The following is an 18,089-nucleotide window of genomic DNA, read 5'->3' on the forward strand; positions in this document are numbered from 1 at the left end:
TAATAAAAATGTTATCTTGGACAACCACTCAATATGTATACAGACCTCTGTGTCCATGGATAACAAATAATGTCATTTAAAAGTTTATGAGGGTACTGAGCTTTTGCCTGAACTTAGTGGAGGTTGATTATATATGATTAATAAATTATGAAGAGGTACTCAAAATCTTTCTGTTCTATATTGTCAACAAAATTAATTTTTAAAAATATAAATTGATTTTTTTTAATAAATTGTATATTAACTATAAGTAAACTTTTTAGAAATTATAGTAATAAGTGTAAATGTAAGGTTTTTAAGGGATTTATTAAGAATATATTTTTTAATACGCAGATCAAAGGAAAATCCAGATCCAAATACAGCACCAAGAACATAAGTTCCTTTATCTTATCTTATATCTCATGTTTATTAAAAATGATTTTGGATATTTATCTGATAAGTTAGCACTTTTTAATGCTAAAAAAAACTTATTCTTGCTGATTCACGTTATCATTTTTTCTTTTTCTGCTTAATCTTAAAGTAGCTATTCACAATTTGTAATAAAGTCCCACTGTGATTAACAAATATAAAAAACACTGATAGCCTAAAGTTGAGGTGTGGAACACGAGAAAATACATTAAATTAGTGTCAATCTGATATAATTGGGGTTATAATTTGAAGGACTTTAAGACTAACAAATAGAAGAAGAACCTCTTTCAAAACTTTCACACAATCTTAAAGGAAAAAACTTTAATACAAATAATACATAAACATAAGTATAATGATCATTTTCTTTTGTTACAGTTTGATCATGAGTGGGAGTATGGCTTTAGTAAGAAAATTATTAAAAAATGTTGGTGTAAAAAATTCAAAAAATTCAATGTTACGAACAAAACTATTAATGATAATATCATTATACATATTAATTCAATCAATTTTAGCATTAATACGTAACTGGGATCAGCTTGAGTTACGATTTGTATCATTAGAAGATTTAAATGACAGTTTATTTAGTACAGCAATATTAATCGAATTCGCTTTGCTTCCATCAGATGTATTTACATTACTTATAACAGCTGAAAAGAAATATTTTTGTGAAAATTATTACAATTCTTTATCAAAAAAATATCAGTTATTCATAAAAAAATCAAATAAAACTGAAAAAATTATAGTTAAAAGAATAAGAAATTTATATATATGTTTTTTTTTTAATTTGTCATTACCATCATTATTTTTGTCAATAAAAAACTATATAAAAAATTACGATAAGAGATATCCTTTTGAAGGAATTTATCCTTTTGATTCAAATAATATAAAATATTACATACCACTTTATATATTTCAATGTTTTTATTGTTTAGTTGCAAGTTCCAATACATTTTGTATCGTCTCAACATCAACAATATCAATGTATCATTTAATGAAAGAAATTCAAATATTTTGTATGTCAATAAATGAAATAGATGATAAAATACATAATTACTTAACTTCAAATAATGAATTAGAATTAAAAAGTAATTTAAATAATGAAAATAATAATTTTATAAGAAAACATGAGAAAAAATTTAAGAATATATTTGAATATCAGTTGAAAGAATATATTAAACAAGTAGCAGAACATCAAGATTACATATATAGGTATATTTTATGATTCAGTATTAGTAATGACAACACTCAGTTGCATCTGGGTGATGGACATGTATAAAAATCGGTGAAGCCAAAAATAAAAATAATATATTGATGACAATAATATTTATTTTGCATCAATTAATAAACATAATTATTAAATTCATTAATAATTACAAAATAAACCAGTTGTTATTAATGAAAAGTCAAGAAAGACATCCCTGAACAAACATTCTTGTTATTACTGCTGTTCTCTTAATTATTAATCCATTTCTAATAAAGTTAGAAATGAGAGAATTTTATCTAACTTCTACTTACACTACATACGCTAAGTTAATATAATTTATTTATCTTGTGTTTTGCCAGTTTAATGACATATTTTATTTCTTTTCAAATATTAAAAAGTTAGATTTTTCGTAATTTTTGAGGGGGTCTTCCCTGATCTATAAAATTAATATTTATATATTTTATGCATTTTAGTATACCTTTTTATTAGTACATTTAAATCAACTTGATAGCATACCACTGTTACTGCATGATTATATTAAAAAAATTTAATTTTGGTGACCATTTTAAGGTAATCATGTATTTTTGTAATCCTCCAACAATACAATCAAAATTTGAAGTCAGAATCAGAGACAAATAGTGTTCACACACACACACACACACACACACACACACACACACACACACACACACACACTGACATCAATAACATACTGTATATTCATTGAAAACCATAATAGAGATAAGAAAATTAAATCAGATAAACTGAATTGTCCATCTAGATGTACATAAAGACATAAACATTAAAAAACAATCTATCATTAAAAGGAATGAACAAAATTCTTTTTGAAAATTTGGTATCACTTTTGACAAAAAATCTGTTTTTGTGATTATGCAACAGAAAATAATTTTACTTTAAATTACTTTGTGGCAAGATTTTTCGATTTTGAAACCAAACACCTTGATTTTGCTGAATTAATTAAATTATATATGATAACGTAGTCATGTTCCTGTTGGATGATAAATTTTTGTATAATCTGTAAAATTAACTGTGGTCATGAATGATTTTGTGAACAAGAAGAAGGAAATTGTAAATTTGTTTCAAACATGGTTACTATGAGATTAAGCAATTGCAACAAGATAATTTTCTCACCAGAACCATAAATTAGTTTCAGAAAATTTATTTATTGTTGAGGGAACATGCATAAGTCAATTGTTTGTTTAAATGACCAAATTACAGTTATAAGATCTGTATTAATGATATTCTGAAAAGTATCTTATCAGCTGGGAAGTAGGGATAATGTTTTAGAACTTAGTGATTTTCACCAACTAAAGGAACATCAAGGAGACTCAATTTTCAACAGATGAAGAAAAACAAGTTGTATAATCATGGAAAATTAGTTGCTCATTCTTGTATATATGACTGCATGAGTAAATTATTGGTACAAATGATTTACTCTTCTGTTTAATAAAAAATACTTTTATATTATTGTTAGAAATGCAAACAAAAACTAGAACCATATTTTTTTTGTTTCAGAATGTATAAAAGTGTAAATGAAAGTCTGAGTATAAGTTCATTATTCATTTATGCAGCAATATGTCTATTGACTTGCATATCTTTATTTTGGATTGCTGAGGTAATAATAATGTGTTTCATTTACTTAATAACTTAAATATTTGTTATTAACTATCATTTATTTATTCTCATGGTAACTGTGAGAAGGTACTAATACATTTTCTGTGACATAAGAAATTGCATTTGCAATTTTTTTTAAATGTCAAACTTTAGTAGAATTCAAATCCAGAATATTCCAGGTGATAGGTAGAGATACTGCAATTCCATAACTGTAATATTACGTAAAATATTTTCCATAATTGTAAATTGGGCAGCCCAGTGTACAATAAAATAAAATAAAGACAACTTAAAAGAGACTGCAGAAAAAACAATACTTTTAAATTTTTATTTATATTTTAAATTTTAGGAATTTGTAAAAAGCCCATTTACCATTAAATGCAGCACCCAATTTGATGTTGCATTCACAAAATCAAAATTAAAGAATTTTAAAAATATGATTTTTTTGTATTATTCAGTGGATTCCTTTTTGAAGTAAACATTTAAATTTTTTTTAAGTTTGAATAGCCCAAGGTAAAAAGATAATTTAAATAGTACCAATTAAGTAAATACCAGTTGGAAATGGGAAAAAAAATAGTTATTTGAAACTAACTATTTTAAAATGTTTTCATTTTAAAAAAAGAAGTCAGGATGAAGAATTTAGCCGTAGCCGCTAAATTCTTCTTAATGTTAATATTTCTTTTATGGCAACAAATAGAATGCTCCCAATTCTGTGTGTTGTGATTTCTATTGGAACGCATAATCAAAAATTATAAAATGAAACATTAAATAGTAATTACCCAGTGGGAACACTGGACTGTTGTCCACTGGACTGTTGAGTAATTGTTGTGTTTACCTGGTGCAGTGCAAATGCTAACAGTCTTCCTCGTATAATGATTAGCTAACCTCAAGGTGATCATCTTACAATATTCTAACACTGACTTCCATGCAATAATCTATTTTGAATATGCCACATACTACAAAAGCCAACTACATTCTACTTGTTAAACTGTTCAATTGACATTTTAAAAGGGTGGGCAATTGAAATTCATCATATCTGTAATTAAATTTTGCCATAGAAAGAAGTCTGCTAAAGATTGCAAATTAAAAAAAAAAATGAAAACGTTTTAAAATAGTTAGTTTCAATAACTATTTTTTTCTTCATTTCTAACTGGTATTCAGGAGTAATTAGACGAACTTGAATTATGAAAAAATGGTTCTACCGATTGTGGGGTGAGTCTGCTTAGTGTAAGAGTTTATTAGGAGCTGTCCCCACCTATCAGAAAATATTTTAAATAATATTAAAAAAATCCATTTCCTAATTTTAACCACTCAGTAAAGCATTCATTTCAGTTTTAAATTTGTGACTAACAAAAAAACTTAATTGTTATGCTATCAGAGAAGCTGGTTAAATAAATAAACAAATAATTGAATTCCATTTTTCAAAAAGAATTCCTAAAAACATTAGGTCTAAAATTCAAGATGTAAAATGTAATGTGATACAGAAAAGTGCCTGGGAGCTAACGTTTTTTATTATTTTTTAATTATTATCCTTAAGATATCAGAACGTTTATCTTTAACACAAATGATACCAATGTATTTATATTTACGGTAACTACTTATCATGATTAGAAAATTCATCATTGGCAATTCAAAAAAATCATTCCTTGAATGAATTTACTAACTTAAACATAGATAAAACCATAAATGTGGTTCTCAGCTAGATTATTATTGCTAAAATATATGCCCATAGAGGTCATTTTTGTTTCCTGTAATATGAAATTTTTGGGTGAGTTTTAGGATATTTTTGTTAATAATTAAGTAGATTTCATAAATTAAAATTATACATCGCTTTAAAAAATTTTAACAAATGCTAATTTTATTATTAATTCTTATTTAATGTGAATAAAATATGTACTTAATTTCAATTAATCTCTTAAAAACAGTTATTTTATTTTTTATTTTTATGCTTTATTATTTTTTTATTATAATTATTATTTATTAATGAAGAACCAATTTTTTATTATAAATTTTGTATTTGAAGGTGCTGCATTGATTAAGGTTTCATATAGCCTTCCTTCAAACTTCTGAAAAAGTGCTAGATCAGATATTTTCTTCTTTTTTTTTGTTCATGGGTTAACACCTAAAATTTTTGATGTAATCTATATAATGTTTAATTTTGTTTGATTTGATTGTTATTTTCTGCCATTCCTAGGATTGTCACCTTAACATTTGTAGTTTATATGTTTTGGAGTACCTTCATTTTCAAAACTACTTTTAGCAATGAGTCTTCCTAAGTTGAATTCCCAACTACGAATGTCAGAGTGGCAATGCTAGGAATGGCAGAAAATAATGCTCAAATTAATCACGATAATCCTCGCAGAAATATAAAATATTGTGAAAAATATAATCATATGTTAAACTGAATAATATATTTATTTACCATTTATGGATTTATCTATGTTTGTTAGTAAATTCATTCAAGGAAATCTAAAAATAACTAAAAAAGAAACAAAACAACAAAGTTCTATTCTAAATTTCAGGCCAGCAGTGTTGTAAAAATGGTTGAATACAGTTTGTTTTTATCTGCTGGTGTGCTTGTGCTGTACTTTTATCTATCTAATGGTCAAAGAGTGGTTGATGAGGTAAGGCATAAAGTTATGTAAGCATTATAATAGGATTTATCATTTAAAAAAATCTGTTTTCATGCAACAATTCTTTTTTAGGAAATTAAAAATTTCTCATTTGGTAATAAAACTTACTTAGATATTAGGTATTAAATAAGTATAAGCATAAAAAATATGGCCCACATAAAAAAAAAATGCCTTTGGAAGAACACAAAGAAACTTGCATCTGCATAAAAATATGTTAAAAAATGCTGAAAAATAATGTAGATTGCCACAGGGTAATTCTGTGTAGTATGCAAATATATAGAAAATTTCTAAAATGGTTGCCTGGCTGTAGTTTTTTGGATTCTACTTGTTAAACTAAACAAAAAGTATCCTTAGGAAAAATGACAATTTCTCCTTCGTTCTCCTCCTGTCACCATTTTGTTATATTTATGTAATAATTTATATCTCAAGTTCAGATGGTCGATCACATTAATATTTGGTAATCGTCTTGGTAATAGAGTTTTAAAATTATCAAAAAAATCAGAACTGAAATACCTTTGCAAATTACAAAATGAACTTGAAATATAAATTTTTATATAAAAATAACAAAATGGTGACGGGGGAGAATGAAGGAGAAATTGCCATTTTTTCTAAGGATTTTTTTGTTTAGTTTACTAGTAGAATCCAAAAAACTATAAACAGCCCACCATTTCAGAAACACTCTGTATATATTTCTGCAGTCCTGTTTCCTTAATATAAATCTTTTCTTTCATTGTAAGTCATTGACTAATTCACTCTAAGTTTTCCAATTAATTTTTTTGAATTTTTGTATAAAAATTCTTTATCAGTGACAACAGACTACAACAAACATTATTTAAAAACTCTTTAAAATTAGTAACGATAAATGTAAGAAGAAAATATCTTCCTTTTTTGTTTAAAACATCAATCATTTATGTTTACTACAGGAAATTTAAAACTAGAACATCCATAAAATGAAAAATTAATCATCAAAGTCAAAATATTCATTAAAAATTTATAAAGAAACAGCATAAGAAAACTGGACAGATATTTTTCAGAAGATTAAATTTTTTTCCTACATACTTTTATCTCTGAATATAGGTTTCCCCAATTTTCTAGCTTAATTTCTGTTGTAAGAATAATTAAAACTTATCAATTCTAATTCTTCCTCCATTTATTATTATTTCTACATGAATAAAATATTTGACGGAAATTTTATCAATATTGTAGCCATTATAAATTTTGAATAAAATAGGCTCATAGGTCTTAATTAAGTTGGTTATTTTATTTGTATTATATACTTTTTATTTTATAAATTTTGTATTACGTCGACAGATGATTTTAAAATGCGTATAACTATTCATTGCTGTTAGTAACATTTTTTTTGTGTTGAGTTACTGTAACTGCTTTTATGTCGTCTTAGGACATAACTTATCAAGCAGCATAGTCTTAGTACATTTTTTCATAAATCCCAACATTAGTAAATTCATTTTTTTTTTTAAATAAATTCTTTAATATTTTTGTAAAAAATTTTAATTTGGATAGTATAGAAACTTACAATGTAAAAAAATTATGTTAACAAAATGTCTGAACATTACATGAAACAGGCAAAAAAATGTGTTGCTGAACAATAAAATCATTATTAAAAACTGTCAAAATAGTTTAAATTTAAATAATGACTTTTCCATGCTAAGTAATTTTAAATATTAAATGCTTCAATAGTTATTGAAAAAAAAAAAATCTTATTTATCATAGGCTTATTTAAGGTGGTGAAGTTTTTGTTACTATTCAATTGTAATACTAAGTAATTTTTATGGTAAGTGATATTTATGAAGACACACAATTATTTATTAAACAATTCAGATAAACTGATGTATGTATATTGAAAGTTAATATTTCTAGTGATAACAGCATGTCTGCTGGTATCACTTCCAGCCCTATATTCAACAATTATGGCAATTCACGACTCCAAAAACATGAAATATCAGTCCATTAGAAATGAAATCTAATATAGTTGTTTCAAAATAAACTCGCTTCGGCTTATCATTACATTTAATTTCATAAAGTAGCTGCGTTTATAAGCACAAAGTTCCAATTGTTTGCAAACAACATCATAGACAGTGCTTTTAGGAATGCCTAGTAGATAACTAATACTATGAACTAAGTGTTTTGGACTAACTGTTGGAAGGACAGTTAATTTCTTTTTGAGTTTTTCGTACTTGTTTTAAGCTTACCTGATGAGTGTCCTTTCAAACTTTCAGAATGCTCCTGGGGTTCCTAAAAATGGTTCATCACATTTACATATGCTTTTTGTCACTAGGAAGATTTCTAGGCTCGAATTTAATTTTTTTGTATGACAGTAACTGATTTTATTTCTGTGAACCAATCGCTTTCTCTTGTGATGACACTATGGTACTGAAGCCTGGGTTCACAACAGCTTGGTCTGACGAACAGTCTAATGCAACGATCTGATGGATAATATGTTAAAACTAAATTGTTTTCTCTTTAAGATTACGCATAAAACACTACTGAGTGCTGCAAAATAAAAACTATATTCGTTCTTGGAACCCCAGTGTTCATTTTCAGACAACTGGTATTTCCAAGCATATAAATAAACAAAAATCTAATTACAGTGATTACATAAAGGGAAATTAACGCATCTTCTAAAGGATAGATAATGTGAAAATTAATGGACAAGTAATATATTTGAACATGTTGTTTGAACCACAGAAATAATTAATTTAAAAGTTAAAATTAATAGTTTTAAATAGTTAAAATTAATCAAAGTTATATTTATTTAAAAATATTATTTATTTTCAAATTATATGAAACAAACATAAACAAAAACAACATTAATTGTTGTTATCAAAAACAACAGCATTACCAAAAACAACATTAGTTTCATTATCTACCAACAGATGATAATAGCAGAAGAAGAATTTATTTTATATCAGAGTATGAAATGCTAAACATATCTCTCTGTGATTCTAATATTTTAAACTGTCTCTAATTAAATCATACTTATAGATAACATTATGCAGAAGAAATTCCTGCAAAAATACTACAAATTGAATAAAAAACAAAAGCATTAAGTGTAAAAAATTAATTTTATTAAGTATTGTACAGAATTTTTAAGAAAATGAATAAGGGAATGTGTGTGTGTATGTGTTCACGTGATTAAGAGTGAATGATTATTATGAATTTAAAATCCTTTTGTTTTGATTGTCAGATCTTATTGTAAGAGAATAAAGATTACAGAAATACAAGATATGATTGAGTAATTGAAGAGTAGAGGAAAATAAATTTTCCATAACTACGGAAAGATCACAGAGCATGGTAGAGGAGATAACAGTAAAAATTTGATGAGGGTACTATTAAGACACTTATGCTATCAGATTGTCATAATGATTAATCTATAATTAATCATGATCAGGCATTTACAAGAACATTACGTTTATATGGAACATCTAAGACTTGGAGAGTAGACTAGACTTGGTTTAGTGCTTGGAGAGCAGAATTGAAGAAAAAACTTATAATGCTGAGAATACTTAATCATAAGTAAATAAACAAAAATATTGCTACTTTGTGTTTCATATGTAAAATTTGTTAAGAAATGATTGATTTCAGAGTGAAAGGTTAGTAATGCATATTATTTTATATTTTTCTTTTAAAAGTAAATTTGATCTATTATAAAAGAGGACATTTAAATATTTATGTCAGTTGGGAGTATAGAAAGCAGCTGTTGTACAATATAGACCAAAAAATAAATTAATTTTAAAAGTTATATAATTTTTTATTTTTGATTTCTGCTTTTACAAAATTTCAGAGTGAAAATATGAGAAGAGCCTTATTTGCATGTAACTGGGTTGATAAACCAAAATGGTTTAAAACTTCAATTTTATTGATGATGATCAGATCAGCAAAAACATTAGAATTAAAACCATTTGGTTTGAATCATTTTTCGATGACTGTAGATACATTTGTAGCGGTAAATTAATTTTTACAATAATTTTAATTAATGAAAGTGTGTGTATATATATATATATATTTGTTGTATGTGTGTGAGCACATGTGGTGAATGTCTGTACATCAAAGCTCATCCATAATGCCTTTTGGGCCTCAGAAATATTTGTTCAGTATCATGTTTTGTTTCCTCTTTATTTGATGGTAAACAAACTAACTGTCTCTTCTTATTTCATAAAAGCATATAAATTTCTTATTTCAGTCGATGAGTTCACCAGCTGATTTTGATTATATATTACTTTTTTTTTATTGTATTATTAGTCTAATTCATACATTGATACATTTAGCTTAACTCTTAATAAATTCAAATATATTATTAATGATTCTAATAATAAACACATGCCGGCCTCTGTGGCGCTAGTGGTAGTGTCTCGGCCTTTCATCCGGAGGTCCTGGGTTCAAGTCCCGGTCAGGCATGGCATTTTGACATGCTACAAATCATTCATCTGATCCTCTGAAACAATACCTAACGGTGGTCCCGGAGATTAAAAAAATAATAAATACATAATGAATAAACATTACACTATTTAAACATTTTTAATCTGATATAAAATGTAAAGGATATCCTATGTAAATGTAATATAATCAATATAAATGTGTTAGACTGTTTATAAAATAAACATAATATATTCAACTAATCATATAATAAAAGCAACTACCTTTACAAGGACTTTGAAAATCAGATGATTTAATGATAACTAGTTTAACCAACAAACTAACCCAGCAGGTTGTATCATTATCCTGTGTAAACAGTAACCAAAACAAGATCGTCTGTATATAATATCTTAAACTTAAAAAATAGATAAGACAACAATAAATATTCCTACTTTAACCTGTTATATTTCATAACTAAATCAAATGCTGGCAGCAACTGATAGTATAATATTCTTGTACATCCCAGTTAATAAATTCTCAAAATGTTTTGAGTCTATATAAAACAGTTCATCTCTATCCATTTGGTCAAAGTACTCTGAAATTCACAAGTAGAATTTCTTATGCCTTCTCAATAATTTCAATTTAATATATATATATATATATATATAAGTTAAATATATTATAGATTGCTGAATAGAGTTTTCTAAATCCTGCCTAATATTCATGTAAAACCTAATTTGTATCGAGCCACTTCATAGAATAAAAATGTATTAATATCTAAAATTTTGTGGAACAAATTTATTCTTTAATTACATACTTAACTACAGTTAAATAACATTAAAATTAAATCAAGAGAATCCTCTGGAGCATATTAATAAACTCTCACAGGTATATCATATATCTTAGATGCTTCATTTTTCTTTGAAGTTCTAAGAACAAGCTGAAACTATTTCATTCCCAAATTCCCAACAAGCATTTCATTACAAGTCTGTTCTTGGAAAAATCTAAATCTTACTGAATTCCAGAAGGATTTATAATTCTTGGACATTACAATTTTATTCCCTATTCCCTACGGGTTTTCTATTTTTACCTAACAATTTTTTTTTTAATATCATTCACTTTTCAATAAAATTACAAAATCTAACTCTCTACACACCTTCTAACACTCCCAGTCATTTCCAAAATTATTTTGGAAAGCCCTTTTTACAAGAATAATTCCCTTTTGTTATTTTTTTATCACAACCCTCATAACCTCAACATTTTCAAGTAGTTTATATTGTCTCCTTTGCTTTCAGCTTAAGCATAGTTGTTTATCTACTTCTTCCAAGCACTGAAATATAGAAATATTATATATAGAAATATTTCACTATTATATATAGTATTTCTATATTTCAGTGCTTCCAAGTACCGACCAGTTAACCAGAACAGAATTATCGGTACACTCTCATTCACATCTAAACTAGATGCAAAACAACCTAATTGAATATTCATGTCACCTGAGTAATTGGACGGCACAAATTAAAAATTGTTAATTTATACTATTCTAATTTTATAATTAGTATTTAAAATTTAACTTTTAAATAATTTATAAAGTCTATACAATTCTTGAAAAAACTATCAGATTTTCCTGATATTAAAATTTGATTAATGTAGTAAAATTTATTTGACAACGCCCAATAATGGTTTTTACTCATTTAATGTAAAATAATATTATTATTAATTTTAAATATAACATGATGAGGTGTGTTCAGAAATTAACGAGAATTTTTTTTTGGAAAGAACTTTATTCGTCTACATTAACAGTCCCTTCAAAATAGTCCGCATTAGATATTGTACACTTATGCCAGCGCTTCTTCCAATCCCTGAAACACTTCTGGAACTCGATCTTTGGAAAAGTTTCTAGCTCTTTCAACTATTTGCTTTTAATTTCATCTATGTTTGTAAAACGATGGCTCTTTAAGGTTCTTTTTATTTTTGGGAATAGAAAAAAGTCACATGGGGCCATGTCTTGCGAATATGGCGGCTGGGTTATCATTACAGTGTTGTTTTTGGGTAAAAATTGACGAGGTAATGAAGTGCGAGCAGGCGCATTATCGTGGTGCAAAAGCGATGAATTGTTTCGCAATAAATCCGGGCGTTTTTTTCGCACTGCTTCACGCAAGTGGCGTTGAACTTGTAGGTAACACTTCTTATTGATCGTTTGACCTTGTGGCAAAAACTCAAAATACACTATGCCATTAAAATCTAAGAACACGGTAAGCATAACCTTCACATTCGACCGTACTTGTCGAGCTTTTTTCGGTCGTGGTGATCCAGAATGCTACCACTGGGGCAATTGAGCCTTACTTTCGACATCATATCCGTAAACCCATGTTTCATCACTTGTTGTGACACGTTTCAATAGTGCTGCATCGTTGTTGACTTCAGTTATCGACTCCTGATAACTTCCATTCGCCACTGTTTTTGTTCGAAATTCAATAATTTTGCTGCCAGACATTTCATACCCAAAACATCCGAAAAATGTCTGGCATGAGCCAATTGATGATATAATTAATTAACATCATCAGCGACTTCTCTGATTGTGATTTGGCGATCATTCATAATCATTTCTTTTACTTTTTCTACATTTTCATTGGTTGTTGATGTGCTTGGGCGTCCGGGGCTCTCGTCAACTTCAATGTCTTCATGACCTTGTAAACCCTTGTTTTACTCATTGCAGTCACACCAAAAGCAATATTTAATATTTTTTAAAACATTGCTACACCTTATTCCACTCTTATAGAAAAATTTAATACAAATTCTGTGATCCATTATTTACACGAAAAAAAAAATCGCTGATCATACCAAAACACGTTATCCTTTTGACATCTGATAACAGACTAAACATCCAATATGGCTAAAAATGTACAGATACTTTTCAGACATGTTTACCCACACAACAACGAAAAAATCTCAACAATCTGACTAATACAACCCGTGAAATTTCAAAATTCTTGTTACTTTTGAACATACCTCGTGTGTTTGAAAAGAAATGTTCCGTTTATTATTGTATAAACAGTTAAGACTGGGTTACTGGGTGAACTACATCTTCAGGGCAATGTGGTAATTGCATTCTGGGTAATTTAATAAAATGCATAGGTCAGTAAAGTTTAAACAAGGTGGGTAAATTTTCACTGCATGTTATAAAAATCAATAACTTCTAAACGAGCACTGTAATCGATACCAGGAAAAATGTTTCCCGAGTAAAATGTATAAAAGTAGTATAAAGAAATAATCAATACTAGATCTGTTCCAGAAAAATAATACAAGATGAAAGTTATTTCAGAAAGATAAGAAACAGGGTTAAAGACTTACCTCTACAAACATCTGTTACTCAGCTGTGACTTGATGTGATTACATACATAATGAATAGTTTAAAGTATTGAATGTAAAAGATAAGATTTGTGGATGTTTTTATTATAGTACCAAATGTTATGTTACAGGTGTTAAAAGCAGCATATACATATTTCCACGTATTAAGAACATTTCAGAATAAATAAAATCTCTTTATAAATTAATAAAGATTACGGTGGTTTATTGTTAGTTCATACTCATTTAAATTTTATTTATATTATATTAAATATTAATCTTTAAAATATTCATACTTATCTGTTAAATATTTATTAAAGCTTAAATTCCGTAAATTAAAACATTAAAACTGGCGTTTTCATTGTTCAGATATTGTAAAATGGAGTTTTTTAAAGATCTGTTTAAAAACATCATGGTTTATTGTTAGTTCATACTCATTTAAATTTTATTTATATTATATTAAATATTTATCTTTAAAATATTGATACTTATCTGTTAAATATTTATTAAAGCTTAAATTCCGTAAATTAAAACATTAAAACTTGCATTTTCATTGTTCAGATATTGTAAAATGGAGTTTTTTAAAGATCTGTTTAAAAACATCATGGTTTATTGTTAGTTCATACTCATTTAAATTTTATTTATATTATATTAAATATTTATCTTTAAAATATTGATACTTATCTGTTAAATATTTATTAAAGATTAAATTCCGTAAATTAAAACATTAAAACTTGCATTTTCATTGTTCAGATATTGTAAAATGGAGTTTTTTAAAGATCTGTTTAAAAATACATCAAATCTTTAAGGTATTTTAATAAAAACATTGTATTATTTTAATTCTAGCTCTTGTCTTATCTTGTAAATAAACATAATCAGACAGTGTGAACACGATACTTCTTAAAGACAAAATATTTTACTTTATCGTTAATTTCTTTTAATTATCTATTTAAAATTACTAAATGCTTTGTTTATAACAATACAAACACATGATGTTGAAATAATACAAACTTATAATGTTTTACAAACATATAAAACATTGATTTTTTTTCTTTCAATAAAAATATTTTATTATTATTATATTTTCATAATCATCTGTTCAAAATGTTTATGAATGCATCATTTAAAATAAAAAATTGGTTCTTTTATTATTTATTTAAAAAGATAAGTACAAGGCTTGTTTAAAGATATCCAATTTTTAAACTTTAAAATAGAAATATTTCACACATATTTTATATTTTAGTTCTAGCTGTAATTTTTAGCAAGTGTGATCTTTGTACTGAAATAAAATTCGGTCAGTGATCTTCATATGGTTGAAAACATTATTTATGGCAGTCTTGTTGATATCAGAGTGTTGAATGTTTTCCGATTATTTGAATTTTTAAGGAAAAACAGATATAGAGCGCTGCAATTACAGAGAAGTTACTCACCAAACCTAAGGAACTGCATGTTCAGTTACAAAGTTCTGTACTATGTTTCCTTGCATTCCTCACTGGCATTGAGATTTCGCAAGACTTGATCACGCTTGCACATTCTTTCACACTGGTTATATGAAACAGTCCATTATCAGAGAGATGTCTAGTCTTTAATGAATACTGTTGAAATGATGGAAGAATGCAATCAACGATTTACAATGTTGTTTACACCAGAACCCACTATGAAGTCCATTCACAATCTAGCAAGTAATCAACACTGAACAACTACATTCTAGCATGTCAAATTGTGAATAATATGTTACTTTTTCTAGCTTTCCATAGCTGTTATGAAAACTGTTCTACTCTATTTGTAATGTACATGGAAATATAATTTTTTAATTCAAAGATTATTTGAATAAGTTTTTGAAAAGGATAAAAATAAACACAATTATTTGAAATCACTCCATTGACATGGCCTTTCATCCAGAGGTACTGGGTTTGAATCCTGGTCAAACATGGCATTTTTCATACATTGCAAACTTTCATTTCCACATACAAGCTTCTATGTAACATTCTGTGATAAAATCAATTTATCAAAAAAAAAATTGTGATGGTAATTCTAAATCTATTGAAGTATAATACAAAGAAAGCTGGCAAAAGTACAGGATGACATTCCCAGTTTCGTTGGTCAAGTTTTACCTTGCACATCTTTATCATTGCAAAATCTTTCCAGATTTGCCCAAATGCCTTTGCAATTCTATCACTAAAAGCCTTATTTTTATTTTCAGAATAAACATTTAAATATACGTAACAAAAAAGATGTTGTGGCTCCCATATCAATGAGTTTTTTTAATTACTTATAATGATTAACTGAATTTAAGCATCATTTCCATTAAATAAAAAAATTAATGATTTTGGTGGGCTCCAATAGTCTGAGGAGAAAATTTAGTACAATTTTTTTTTATAAAGAAGAAGAAGAAGAAGAAAATTTTTTCTTATTCTTTATATAAAGAATAAATTTTTTTTTTTTTTCGGTTTAACCTCCGGGGCCGCAGTTAAGCATTACTGTACAGAGGATGAGATGAATGATTTGTAGCGTGTGTGAAAAAGAATAATTTAAAAATATTGAAAAAATAAAGTATAACTTTTATGATAGTAATAAAAAAATTGCTTCTTTTTTTGGGTTCAGGTTATATTATAGTGGTCAAAACTATTTAAATTTTAATTGCTCTTTAAGTGACAAAAACATTTTTTTTTAATAATAAAAATGTAAAAATTTCAAGCCAAAAAATAAGATATTATATTTTTTTAGCGGTGGGTAATAAATTTAAAAAACCATTTCTAAAAATATTCTTATATGGGTTAAGCTTAAAAACTTTCTTATGTAAAGTTTCCACTAAACCAAACGCCCCCTCCAGTGAAGGGTAAAACAAGAACATAAAGATTTTCAAAAAACCATTTCTGTGTTTTAGAAAATGGTAGACATTTTTTGATATGATGTATAAAATACCAGAACATTTTTTAAATATTAAAATTGAAAGGAGGTGAGTAAAAAACAAAAAACACATCTCAGTATAAGAAGTAGGGTTGAATTTTTGAAAAAATTATTATTATTTATATTTGCAATGTTGGTAACAAATTGGTTAACGTAAAATTTTTTCTAAAGTGCCTCTGAAGAAAATTTAAATTGGTGTTTAGCAATATCTCCCCACCATCTGAATGAATATTTGAAAAAAAGATTAATACAATCAGTGCCCCATGTATAGAAATATTTCATTAAAATTTGAAGAAAATCAAATTGGTCAGTCTTGAGATATAAAGCCAAAAGTGTGGCACACATACATACTAAATACATATGCTTTTTTGTGTAGCTGAACTAGTTGGAAATTGTAAAGATTTGCAAAATCTGTTACCAGTTTCTGAAATGATCACCATATTTTCTCCTTCAATGTGTGCTCTCTAGCTACTTTCAAAACTATTTTGAATTTGAAAGACACAGTTGACATATCAGACAGAAGATCTTGCCGTGTGTTATGATCAGTGATTTTATCAGAAATATATATTCAACACTTGAGAAAATATTAATACATATTAAAAACATACACATGATATTATTACGGGTAAGATACATTGACGACATTAGTGTTATATAATAAAAATATAACAACACAATATTTAATACACAGAATATTTCCAAAATGGTTTCATCATTTGATGAAATATTAAGCCTTTTATTTTGAACAAAATGACATTTTTTTAAAATCGGTTAACAAATAGCCAAGTTATGGCAGAAAATTGATGTAGTTTTGTGTCTGTTTTCATATTCTCCACTTTACGTTCAATTCAATTAAATATTAATTATTTTTATTTATTGTTAATTATAATATTGTAAATTAGTATCAAATTAAGTAATAATTTTCTCACAATAAAATTTAACATACACAATAATAAAGCAATCGATATTAATTTTTCACTTTTGAATAATTTTACACAGCGCCTACTACTGCTGATCATGTTAACAATGTAAAAATGAAGCTTCTTTCAACAGAAATAGTGTTCCAAACTATCATAAGCAGCATATCTGGAGCAATGAGTATCCCCATGGTACCTTCCAAAGTAGTCATGAACAAAGATTTTCCCTGAACATATGGGAAGGTATTGTTAACGACTATCTTTTGGATACTGTCATTTTACCAAATCGTTTAAAAGGAGAAAATTATCTTCTCATTTAACCGAAAATCTTCCAGTTTTTTGCAACCTCTACAATTAAGAGGAAATATGTGGTTTCACCACGATGGAGCTGCAGCACATTTCAGTCAGTCGGTATCACATTTCCTGTATGAAACTTTCTATCAAAAAATGGATAGGCCGCAGAGGGCTAGTGCCCTGGCCTGTCAACCACCTGACTTCTACCTGTGAGGCCATAATATGAAACATATTGTTTATTGAACTCCAATAATCAACATTGAGGATCTTTAACAAAGGATCCAAAACGGATTTCAAGAAATTAGGAATACTTCCGGGATTTTTGAACCGTTAAAACAATCTCTCAGAAAAAAGACTAGTCTTGTGTAATCT

General features: G+C 27.0%; 1 protein-coding gene across 1 annotated transcript in view; it reads left to right on the top strand.

The window, feature by feature from the left end:
- Positions 1 to 1,443: 1,443 nt before the first annotated feature.
- Positions 1,444 to 18,089, top strand: part of LOC142333261 (odorant receptor 67a-like) — a 29,061-nt gene continuing 12,415 nt past the window's right edge. Inside the window, exons 1-4 of the mRNA XM_075380268.1 lie at positions 1,444 to 1,614; positions 3,146 to 3,245; positions 5,764 to 5,865; positions 9,677 to 9,838. Coding sequence (XP_075236383.1) covers positions 3,147 to 3,245; positions 5,764 to 5,865; positions 9,677 to 9,838 — 363 coding nt within the window. The 5' untranslated portion in view covers positions 1,444 to 1,614; position 3,146. The remainder of the gene's footprint in view (positions 1,615 to 3,145; positions 3,246 to 5,763; positions 5,866 to 9,676; positions 9,839 to 18,089) is intronic.

The sequence above is a fragment of the Lycorma delicatula genome, chromosome 12 (genome assembly GCF_047948215.1).
Source record: "Lycorma delicatula isolate Av1 chromosome 12, ASM4794821v1, whole genome shotgun sequence".
NCBI classification, from domain to species: Eukaryota; Metazoa; Arthropoda; class Insecta; order Hemiptera; family Fulgoridae; genus Lycorma; species Lycorma delicatula.